Source organism: Procambarus clarkii, chromosome 45 (assembly GCF_040958095.1).
Source record: "Procambarus clarkii isolate CNS0578487 chromosome 45, FALCON_Pclarkii_2.0, whole genome shotgun sequence".
In the NCBI taxonomy this organism is placed as follows: Eukaryota; Metazoa; Arthropoda; class Malacostraca; order Decapoda; family Cambaridae; genus Procambarus; species Procambarus clarkii.
Window position 1 is genome coordinate 7,212,851 of NC_091194.1, and position 12,500 is coordinate 7,225,350.

Genomic DNA, 12,500 nt, shown 5'->3' on the forward strand with positions numbered 1-12,500 from the left:
TCTCTCTTCCCTGGCAGAATTATACGAGTGAGAAATCTCACTGCCAATATTTCTCAATGGAATATGAAAGGTGGAGAGGGAGATGTTAAGAGATTAGTGGTCGTAACTCACGGGGCATTGTTGGTTATGTGTCACCACTGGTGTGTTATTGTTGGTCATGTGTCACCACTGGTGTGTTATTGTTGGTCATGTGTCACCACTGGTGTGTTATTGTTGGTTATGTGTCACCACTGGTGTGTTATTGTTGGTTATGTGTCACCACTGGTGTGTTATTGTTGGTTATGTGTCACCACTGGTGTGTTATTGTTGGTTATGTGTCACCACTGGTGTGTTATTGTTGGTTATGTGTCACCACTGGTGTGTTATTGTTGGTTATGTGTCACCACTGGTGTGTTATTGTTGGTTATGTGTCACCACTGGTGTGTTATTGTTGGTTATGTGTCACCACTGGTGTGTTATTGATGGTCATGTGTCACCACTGGTGTGTTATTGTTGGTCATGTGTTACCACTGGTGTGTTATTGTTGGTCATGTGTCACCACTGGTGTGTTATTGTTGGTCATGTGTCACCACTGGTGTGTTATTGTTGGTCATGTGTCACCACTGGTGTGTTATTGTTGGTCATGTGTCACCACTGGTGTGTTATTGTTGGTCATGTGTCACCACTGGTGTGTTATTGTTGGTCATGTGTCACCACTGGTGTGTTATTGTTGGTTATGTGTCACCACTGGTGTGTTATTGTTGGTTATGTGTCACCACTGGTGTGTTATTGTTGGTTATGTCGCTGAACAAACACGCCTCATCACAAGAGAATGTTATAGCATTACTTCACATAAAAGTTCAAGCGAAGAACACTACAATGATAACAACTGTTCATGTATTGATCAATTATAACTGATAAAGACAACTCAATATATTTACTCACCCCGACGCAATATCATAATAATTTACCTGCTTTTCGTAGATAAATTAAATGATATTTTGATAATTTAAATTACAAAGGATATACAATTATTTATTTCAAGTGAACTGTATTTCAGTTCATATGTTAATTATATTATTAATGAGGGTATTCCATTAACTTTTTAAACAGAAAATGTATATACAACTGAATAATTAATAATTTCGAAGTAGAGCCCGTTATAAATTATTTGGAATTATATTTACCTGAATTGTTCCGAGGGCTACTGTCTCTAATGGCCTGTAACCGTATATACAATGACCTGGATCGGCAGTATAATTTTATCCTATTTACTTTGTGGACCCATGGTGATTGGGGTCAAAGTGCAACGAAGTTCTTCAGTTATCTGGGTTCTAGGCTCATGGAAACAACGAGAGATCCAAAAGCAGCCAGTTAACTTTTTTCATATTCTCAATGTGGAAATACATAACACGTTTCCATGCCCCCACTAAGTGTCGAGAAGCTGTAGATGTTCTCCAAGCTTTGACTATTACTTTTGTGCCTTTTAAATAGCCAATCTTTCAAATAGTTTTGAAACCTGCTTTTTTGTGTAATACAGTTGAAAATAAAAAGCAAATTGGAGTGTGGTTAGAGAAGACAATATATACAGCAGGTGTATACGTGGAAGCCTCACCACACTCCCTAGAGGGCTGTATATTTGCTCCACCGATAACACTGGGAGGTTTTCACTAACACAACTCACCCACTCACTCGCTCACTCACTCACTCAATCGCTCACTCACTCGCTCGCTCACTCACTCACTCACTCACTCACTCACTCGCTCACTCACTCACTCACTCACTCACTCACTCACTCACTCACTCACTCACTCACTCGCTCACTCACTCACACCCTCCAATATTTTTATTAACTTGGTTCAATAATTTATTTGCTTCAAAGGTATTATTTGTAAAGAAATATTCGAAAACACTCATTTTTAAACTGTTGAAATTAACAGTTGCAAAATGGCTGTTTGTATTACTGCTGATGACCAAGTATCGTGGATGCAGTAGTTGGATAATTATTAACATTCTCAATATCAAGCTTGCCTGTATATAAATGGCAGGGTATATGGATATATATATATATATATATATATATATATATCTTATATATACTAAGTCTTATATTACTAAGAAGTCTTATATTACTAAGAGAGGTTTGTGAGGCTGAAGGACGTTTATGCATAGTTGTATCTGACTGAGAAACACTGGCCAAAGTCTCCTATAAGCGAAGTGGGAATTTGTGAGAAACAAATGGTCTCTTATAGGCAAGAGATGGGAACGGAGATTAGCGCGAGGAAGACTGATGGAACAGTTGTGTGTGGTGGAGAGAGAAGGGTGTATGGTGGTGGTGGAGAGGGGTGTATGGTGGTGGTGGAGAGGGGTGTATGGTGGTGGTGGAGAGAGAGGGGTGTATGGTGGTGGTGGAGAGAGGGGGGTGTATGGTGGTGGCGGAGAGGGATGTATGGTGAACGAGAGGGGTGTATGGTGGTCAAAAGGGGTGCATGCAGTGTGTGAAAGCAGACAGGTGTGTGTATGACAGCAGACAAAGGGAGTGAAGGATAGTGAAGAAAGAAATGGATGGAGAATAATGACACAAGGAAAGGGCAGGAGAGTGGACCCTTTCCTGGATCTTTTTCAACATATTTACATAATTGAACATCCATTATCTTGAACGTGTAATTGCAAGTCAACCTCATTAAGAGTTGACAAATTCACACATCAGCACACTGTGCTGGCAGCTGGGTGTAATGCTTCATATCAATATTAAATCTCAATTTTATTTCCTTGCCTTCAGCTTATATATGATCTGATGTCTTTACTGTACATTTCAGGTCGTTTATCGAGGCAATTAGGATCACTAGCGACAGCCTGACTTCTTGCAGGGTCGGTGTTCGATCCCCGATGGTCCAAGAGGATGGGCAGCGTTCCTTTACTCCGTCCTCATATCTTAGCGCCATGTCCTTATATTCCAGCTCCTTGTCCTCATATTCCTTCCAGGTGCAAATACGTCATACTGGCATAACACTTTCTCCACATAGTTACCTTACCTTTAATGATAGAACAACGTCTATAAGTTTCTTAATAAAAATATACGTCAGAACTTCATACACGTGTGTGTGTGATAATGCTGCCACCAATGCTAAAAAAATAGCATTACTGATATTATGATCATCAATGGTGGCAGCAAAATTTTCGATTTTTCTTTTTACATAAATAAAGCCTAAAACCACTAGGCTTTCTAGTGCTTTAATATAAAAAAAATGATGTAAGCACTGGAAACGTTTATCTTCAGCTTTAAAGAAAAGGAAAATAAGTGGATTATGACTCTTCACTTAAGAGAGACGTCAAGCAAAACGTTCAATGTCTTAAGTCGTGTCATAAAGTGAGCAGTCCCTGGAGCCTTGAAGGGGAAAACAACATTACTGGGGTTGCTGGGAGAAGTGTGCTAGGAGGGTGGCTGGGAACCACCGACCCAGGAGGTGATTTCTGGCTGGATTGGCGTAGGATGTGACAGTCTGCAAGGTTTCCTCAGCAACTGCCAGCCAGATGGGCCAGGAGAGCTGACCTAGGACGTGACAGCCGGCCAGGCTAGGAAGGTAGGCCTAGGCTGCATCAGCCGGCTAGGCAGGGACACCCACAAACATCTACAACAACAACACGTGACGCTCGAGTCAAGACGTGGCGCCCTCGTCTCTAAGAGAAATCTCATTTTATTTGAGTTGATGTCTTCCTCTGATTGTTAGCATCACCACGTGAATATAGTAGTAAAAAGGATAGGATAATAGCCTTGGGATCGCTGGGTTGTTTCAAGTGTAGGTTAGACATATATGAATATGTTTGGGTGAGGGTAAATAGGAGCTGCCACGTTGAACCAATAGGCGCTGAATCGTATGAACCCATAGGACTTTTGCGGGTCCAATTCTTCTTCTCCTCCTTGAAAATCTGGACCCAAGAGCTCAACCCCACACTTGTGGCACGTCTAGGTAAGAACCCATCACTCTTCTCCCTGCCAATTACTCTCCCTAATATTAGCCTTCCCAAGTTTGACTTTTTCTCAAAGACATTTACGTCAGTTGAGTTATGGGAAGACCCTCGGCTCCCTCAAGGTGTAATTCACACGCTAATTACCGGGTAGTTCAGAGCTGATGTCTCCCTCGCTCTGGTTAATCTTTCTTCACGATTCCTTACTTTATGCTTCTCGTTTCACTTTATTTTTAATCATATTTACATTTAAAACTTTGTATCGAACTAACTTTAACAACCTCATCTAGTCCGGTCCACTTATTTACGGCTCTTGGACTGAAAAAGTTATTTCTGGCAGTTATGTTACTCTGTGTTTCCAGTTTCCAATTATGTTCCCTCACATGAACATTGCATGTATATCTACTTAGTATCTTGTACGCCGTTATCACGTCTGCCCTATTCCTTCTTTCCTCAAGTGTAGTGAGGTCCAGTTCCCTCAGTCTTGCTTCATAGCTCATTCCATTAGTTCAGGAACGAGCCTAGTTGCATATTGTTGGAACTTTTCTACTTTTGTGTTTGTGACTGAGTTGCATGCTGGTACAGCACAGTAACAGGACTCACAATGGATGTATAACGCGCTGGGACGGGATCTTTGTGCAAGTTGGTGAAGGATAACCGGAGGTGTGCCAGTATGGCTTATGCTGCCCTCGTTATCCTGCTGATGTGTGCCTCTGGTGTTAGGTCTCCAATTATGTCCAGTCGTAAGACTTTCTCATTTTCAGAAGTTGGAAGTTGCCTTCTCTTCATCCCGTACTGTATGTGAGGTCTTCTTGCTCCAACTCTCATAACCTTGCAATTATCAGGGTTATGGTCTAATAGACATTTTTTCAGACCATCTCTGGAGATTGTCTGGTTCATCTTGTAATGTCTTGCAGTCCTCTTCAGTTGTGATTCGCCTCATTAGCTTAGCACCATCAGCAAACACGGGTAAGACAGCTTACTTCCCAAGTAAGATCGTTGACTTATATAAGGAAGAGGATGGGTCCCAGGTGCGGCCTCCTGAGGTTCATCTCCACTTGTTACATCTTTCCATTGTGATTAGTCTCCACTTACCGTGACTCTTTCTTCTTTCTAAAAGGTAACCCTTCGCCCACTTTAGTTCTCTTACCAATGCACCAGCTTGCTTTTCTAGTTTCCATTGCAATCACTTGCGAGGAACAGTGTCAAAATCTTTCCGGCAATCCAGGAAACTGCAGTCAGCCCAGGACTCTCGTGTGTGTGTGTGTGTGTGTGTGTGTGTGTGTGTGTGTGTGTGTGTGTGTGTGTGTGTGTGTGTGTGTGTGTGTAATGTGTTGATGAACCGACGGAGTGAAGTGTTCTTATAGTGGTATTAGTAATATTGTAGGAAATAAAGAAGATAAAGAAGAGATGGAGAGAAGAGGATAAGGAGGAGGGGGTGAACGGGGTAGGAGGGGAGGGGGAGGGGTGAGAGGGGAAGAGAGGAAGGGGAAGGATAGACTGACAGACACACACCAGGTACTACCAGGTACTCCTATTACACCATCACACTGAATACAGGCGTATGTACAATACAGTGGAAGTCGGCCATTATGGCCTGCATGTCTGTGCTGTGGAAGCTCAAAGGGTCGGCATGCAAGACACAATGAAGTTAATAACTTCATCAAGAGGAGTCTTGCCACAGCTCTGTGCCCAGCAGAGAGAGAACCTCGTTTTCCTCTGGCCCAAAACCCTGGTAGCTCTGGACTTAATTCAGATGGGATGACAAATATACGCCTGGAAGATCGATACACAGCAGGTGTGGGACTACACATGTGTAACTACCCTGGCTGTTGATGGTTGATGGTGCGGCCAACTACAGAGACACAGAAGAATCAAACAAGTACAAGCAACTAGAACATTGGTACACATTTGTCCCCAAAGCATCAAGAAACTCGTGCCCCCCCCCCCCAGGCAAGGCTGGCATGAGCTTCCTCAAGCAATTAGGGTTGTAGGCACACTGACACTACCAGAGACCCAAGAGCTGCCAGTTCCCTGCTTGAGCGCCTCAGTGTGGTGATCCAGAGGGAAGACGCCTGCTGTGTCCTCACTTCCTGTCTGGAAGCTGAGCAGCTCCAAGAGAGCCACAACCCTCTACCTCACATTGTCTTCACCAACTTGTAACTTGTAAGAATGTCATGTAAAGTAAAATAAAAACAAAACAAGTGATTTGGTAGGACAAAAGAACATGGAACCTGCATTGGTGGGGACCTAAACGTCCCCTCGAATGCTTTGTGTGTCTTTCACCGAGGCTTTGGGTCCCCTTCTTCCTGCCAGAGGTGGTACCCCTTATATATATATATATATATATATATATATATATATATATATATATATATATATATATATATATATATATATATATATATATATCAACCAAAATTTTAAACAAGGTTTAATATTAAGGTAAAGGTGAGTCGTGATCTAATATATGGCGTGTAATGCCAGGTAAAGCCTGATTCCTTGGCAGTTTCTGAGGGTAATCGGATTACCTCAAGACGCAAGCTGGTATTTCCCCGAGCCGGCAGTTACGTTCCTCGTCCACCAAAGGAAAATTGCAATATATATATATATATATATATATATATATATATATATATATATATATATATATATATATATATATATATATATATATATATATATATATATCCTAGCCGAGAGGGAAACAATTGGACAGAGTATCATCTCACTGAGGCCTGTGTTCACCTACCCATAAGTTGGAGTGTAATGTAATGCAGCTGTTCTGCATTACATTACACAACTGACGGTTAGGAAGGCGGGGTCCAAGAACTAGCAGCTCGATTCTGCAGGCACAAATACTCGCGCGCACACACACACACACACACACACACACACACACACACACACACACACACACACACACACACACACACACACACACACACACACACACACACACACACACACACACACACACACACACACACACACACACACACACACAAGGGTACATATGTAAGCAATACAATATAGAACACTATTGAACACTTTATCTTTATATAGTCAATACGATTTACTTGAAAAATTATTATGGCACTATGTTAGCTTGAGTGTTATATGTTGCAACACCCAGAACTTTCGAGCTCGTAAACTGTTTAGTAAATGTAAATCAAGCCGCCATAATCGAGGTAAGAGTTACAGGGGTCATAAGTAGAGACGTAAGATGAACACGCAAGTGCAACTGGCTTCGTAACTAAAGTATACAGGTGTCGTACCTTCGTAAGGTATCCAGGTGTCGTAAGTGTAATACCGTTCAATCAACGTTGAAAGACCGTTATAAACGTCGATTCAACGTGGAATGAAGGTGGTTTGAGTAGGAGGTGAGCCAAGCGAGAGAGATCTTACCGTGAGAGTGGACGCCCCCAGGATGGCGCCACCGCCGCCGCTGCTGGCCCTCTCCCCCTCCATGTTGCCGAAGCCGTTCCAAGGGCCTCCACGCCTCGTGCCTCCTCCATAGCGCCCTCCATCGCTGCCTCCTGCACCTCCAGGACGCTTACGCCAGAGGTAGTTCACCAGAGTGAACTCCAGCAGGGCGCAGAACACGAACGCTGCCCACGAGGAGGAGGAAGAGGAGATAGTCAGTATTATAGGTCGAAACACCTGTGGCAGGGTAATGAGTATGTAATAGGTAAGTAATGGCCATGTAATTATTAGCAAGTAATGTACCCGTCACAATAAAAATAATGGAGTTATATACGAACTTCAATATTTTGGGTTGTTCGGGTTCGAACCCGCGTCCCTGGAGTTCCCTAGACACACGTACTACCGACTGAACCATGATGGGCTATATGTATCACAAACATGTACATAAATGAATTTTTTGTACTAGTGAAGTATGAATAAAGGCAATGAATTTTTTGTACTAGTGATGTATGAATAAAGGCAATGAATTTTTTGTACTAGTGATGTATGAATAAAGGCAATGAATTTTTTGTACTAGTGATGTATGAATAAAGGCAATGAATTTTTTGTACTAGTGATGTATGAATAAAGGCAATGAATTTTTTTTTTAGAGTTGTATAATGGGATCGAAGTGGCGTCCAAGGACTGTCCCGGCACACAGGTTCGAGCCCCATATATACCTCAATATATTTGAACACGAAACAATAGGTGTAAATTGGATAAGTTTAGATTTAGGAAAGACTTGGGTAAATACTAGTTCGACAACAGGGTTGTTGATTTGTGGAACCAATTACCGCGTACCGTGGTGGAGGAGGGGTCCCTCCATTGTTTCAGGCGTAGGTTGGACTTGTATATGAGTGGGACTGGGTGGTTATAAATAGGAGCTGCCTTGTAGGGGCCAATAGGCATTCTGCAGTTACCTTTGTTCTTATGTTCTTGACTTCTATCAGGTCGTTTATCAAGTTTTTTCCACCCTTCACCTTGATAAATAGATCCGGATCAAGTCCAGGATCATTATTAAGTCCTGGATCATTATCAAGTCCTGGGCCTTTATCAAGTCCCGGGCCGTTGACCGGGACAGCTGCCGTGATATATACACCACCAAGCCTGATAGATTTAGAACCGGATTATTGATGCGTGACAGTGAAGTCGAAACACTGCTTGATACTGTAATATACCCGGGCTCTGGGGCTCATATTGATAGTCACGACGCTTTGGTGAATACTGAGGCCAGTCTTACTACCATATAATACATATGTGGCACCGATAGATTGCTTCAAGCATAGGTTCTCTGTGGCAGCGATAGATTGCTTCAAGCGTAGGTTGTCTGTGGCACCGATAGATTGCTTCAAGCATAGGTTGTCTGTGGCAGCGATAGATTGCTTCAAGCATAGGTTGTCTGTGGCAGCGATAGATTGCTTCAAGCATAGGTTGTCTGTGGCAGCGATAGATTGCTTCAAGCGTAGGTTGGGCATATAAATGAATGTTTGGGTGGGTGTAAATAGGAGCTGCCTCATATGGATCAATAGGCTTGGATGGGACAATAGGAGCTGCCTCGTATGGATCAATAGGAGCTGCCTCATATGGATCAAAAGCTGCCTCGGATGGGACAATAGGAGTTGCCTCGTATGGGACAATATAAACTGCTTCGTATGGACCAACAGGAGCTGCCTCGTATGGACCAATAACTGCAGACTCACAGAGACCAATAGCTGCCAAGGTAGAAGTAATTACCAAGAGAAGGCACTAAACGAGGCACAGAGAGAATGGGAAGAAAATGTATCTTTATTTTTTTTCCACGAAAAAGCCACAAAAAGCTGCCCTTGCTTAGGATGACCGATAATGACGGCACCATAACCACCATTCATTCTAATGAGTTGTTAGACACGCCCTAAAAAAAAAACAATACGCATGGACAAAACAGCAAAAGAAGAAGAAAAACAAGCCAATAAGTGAATGTTAAGCGTGGCCATTGTCTTGCCCCGAGCTAGAGGAAGGAGAGAGAGTTACACAGCTGGCCCTCTGATCGTTTACCCATGTAATTACCTCGTTAACGTGTCAGGTTGGACAGTTTCCACAAGACGCGTTCAGGCCTTCCACCACTCCACGCCTCACTCCAAAATACCCACACACATATTATATATATATATATATATATATATATATATATATATATATATATATATATATATATATATATATATATATATATATATATATATATATATATATATATATATATATATATATTATATATATATAACTGAAAACTCACACCCCAGTATATAGTCCTGGGGACCATTCAGGCTTGTTTGCATATATATATATATATATATATATATATATATATATATATATATATATATATATATATATATATATATATATATATATATATATATATATATAAAACACACACACACTAACTTTATTTGCAAAGTAAAATAAAACAGGCAAAGGATGAAATAACAGGAGTGATAACATCTTTACACACCTGCCTATATTATCCCTCTACACACCTGCCTATATTATCCCTACACACCTGCCTATATTATCCCTCTACACACCTGATCCTAACATCTAACTACAAACCGTCGATATGTTTACGAAATCGACCAATTCGTGAAAAAAATGCAATGTATTAGTTAAAAGCAACGTAATATTGTCATTTATATTGTCATAATGTCGTAATATTGTCATAATGTAATATTGTCATTCATAGGCCTCGATTGGTTAGGTGGGTTGCTTGGGGTTGTACGTTTCTGGTTAGGCAAAACAGTCGCATTCTTTACGAGGTGGCGACTGATGAGGACGGCCTGTCTGGCAACTGATGAGGACGGCCTGCCTGGCAACTGATGAGGACGGCCTGTCTGGCAACTGATGAGGACGGCCTGTCTGGCAACTGATGAGGACGGCCTGTCTGGCAACTGATGAGGACGGCCTGCCTGGCAACTGATGAGGACGGCCTGTCTGGCAACTGATGAGGACGGCCTGCCTGGCAACTGATGGGGACGGCCTGCCTGGCAACTGATGAGGACGGCCTGCCTGGCAACTGATGAGGACGGCCTGTCTGGCAACTGATGAGGACGGCCTGTCTGGCAACTGATGAGGACGGCCTGTCTGGCAACTGATGAGGACGGCCTGTCTGGCAACTGATGAGGACGGCCTGTCTGGCGACTGATGAGGACGGCCTGTCTGGCGACTGATGAGGACGGCCTGTCTGGCAACTGATGAGGACGGCCTGTCTGGCAACTGATGAGGACGGCCTGTCTGGCGACTGATGAGGACGGCCTGTCTGGCGACTGATGAGGACGGCCTGTCTGGCAACTGATGAGGACGGCCTGTCTGGCAACTGATGAGGACGGCCTGTCTGGCGACTGATGAGGACGGCCTGTCTGGCAACTGATGAGGACGGCCTGTCTGGCAACTGATGAGGACGGCCTGTCTGGCGACTGATGAGGACGGCCTGCCTGGCAACTGATGAGGACGGCCTGTCTGGCAACTGATGAGGACGGCCTGTCTGGCGACTGATGAGGACGGCCTGTCTGGCGACTGATGAGGACGGCCTGTCTGGCGACTGATGAGGACGGTCCGTCTGATCTACCATGATGTGTTCCATTAGGGACCCGACGGCTCCATGCTTCTATTTTTCTGCTGGAGACAACGTCCCGACGTTGTGTAATGAACGGACGAGGCGCTTTGAAGAAAGGTGGGAGGAACGCGTAGACTTTTCCGCGTCTGTGACGTTCCCATAATATTTTCATTTGCATCATCTGAGGCCTCAAGAAAAAAAACGGGCTGTTTTACGTGTGAATGGCATTGTTAAACAGGGATATCACATGGGCAATATTTGGGGAGGAGGGAGGGGGGTGTTCCTGTTTCATGTCTGAATGGTCTTGTCAAACAGGGACATCGTGTAGGCAACGGTTCGAAAAACTTTGTAACAATGGTCCTTTTATTGGTGCTAGCAACGGTGAGTGACTTCAGTGGCCTCTGATATACAGTACAGTATATGAAAATGCAGACACTGTTACTACTGTCTTTCAGGGATAAAGCTGTTGGTTCTGTGCTGTAGTGTAGTGGTCTACGTCGTCGTATCACAACCGATGGTCCAGGGTTAGCTTCTCACTACAAGACGTGGACAGTTGGGCACGTTTACTCTCATCTGATGCCTCTGTTCACCTAGCTGTAAATATTTACTAGGGAGGTAGTCAAGTGTTGTTGGTTCCATCTTGAAAAAGGTTTGGAGTTGACCTAGATACACCTTACACCTGATGACTCTGTTCACCTTTTAGTAAATTGGTCCCTAGGATAGGTAGTTCGACCTTGAAAGACCTCTATGTAAGATTAATATATATATATATATATATATATATATATATATATATATATATATATATATATATATATATATATATATATATATATATATATATATATACAAGCTTCCTGTCCCCAACATCTAGACCACAAAGGAAATATTAAAAATATTTAATCTATATTCATATTTTTATTCATTTATACAAACATTTATCCGTTTATACATTCATTTATACATGCACGTATGCATCTATTTGAATATTTATGCATTAATACGTGCATTAATACATACATATATGCATACATTTATACTTTTTATTTCATAACTTCTGCAATAAAGCAGAAGTTTGTATTTACGCCGAAATTCTGAACCCAAATCTGAATGTAATTATTTTTTTGCATTACAAAGAATAAACTTTGTCCCTATTATTGCACAATTTAGTTTACATTAGTGTACATGTTGCATGCATTTAGATATGAAACCAAATAACATTGCATGGAAACAGATACGCAAATGATGTCATATTGCATGCATTTAGATATGCAAATCCTGCAGTATTGCAAACATTGACATATGTAAATCATGTAATATTGAATAACACACACATCAAGCAATATTTTATGCATTGAGGGACGTAAATCACGCAATGCTGTAAGCAATTAGACATACAAATCATGCAATATTTCAAGCAGTTATATACGCAAATCATGAAATAATGCAAGCATTTAGAGATGAAATCCATGGAATATTGCAAGCATTTAGATGC

The 12,500-nt window shown here is 42.2% G+C and overlaps 1 protein-coding gene across 3 annotated transcripts in view; it reads right to left on the bottom strand.

Moving 5' to 3' along the window:
- LOC123769824 (glycine receptor subunit alpha-2) overlaps positions 1-12,500 on the bottom strand; it is a 119,338-nt gene that overhangs the window by 8,741 nt on the left and 98,097 nt on the right. For all 3 annotated transcript variants that reach the window (XM_069301318.1, XM_045761143.2, XM_069301319.1), the window contains one exon: positions 7,357-7,559. In XM_069301318.1, coding sequence (XP_069157419.1) covers positions 7,357-7,559 — 203 coding nt within the window. The remainder of the gene's footprint in view (positions 1-7,356; positions 7,560-12,500) is intronic.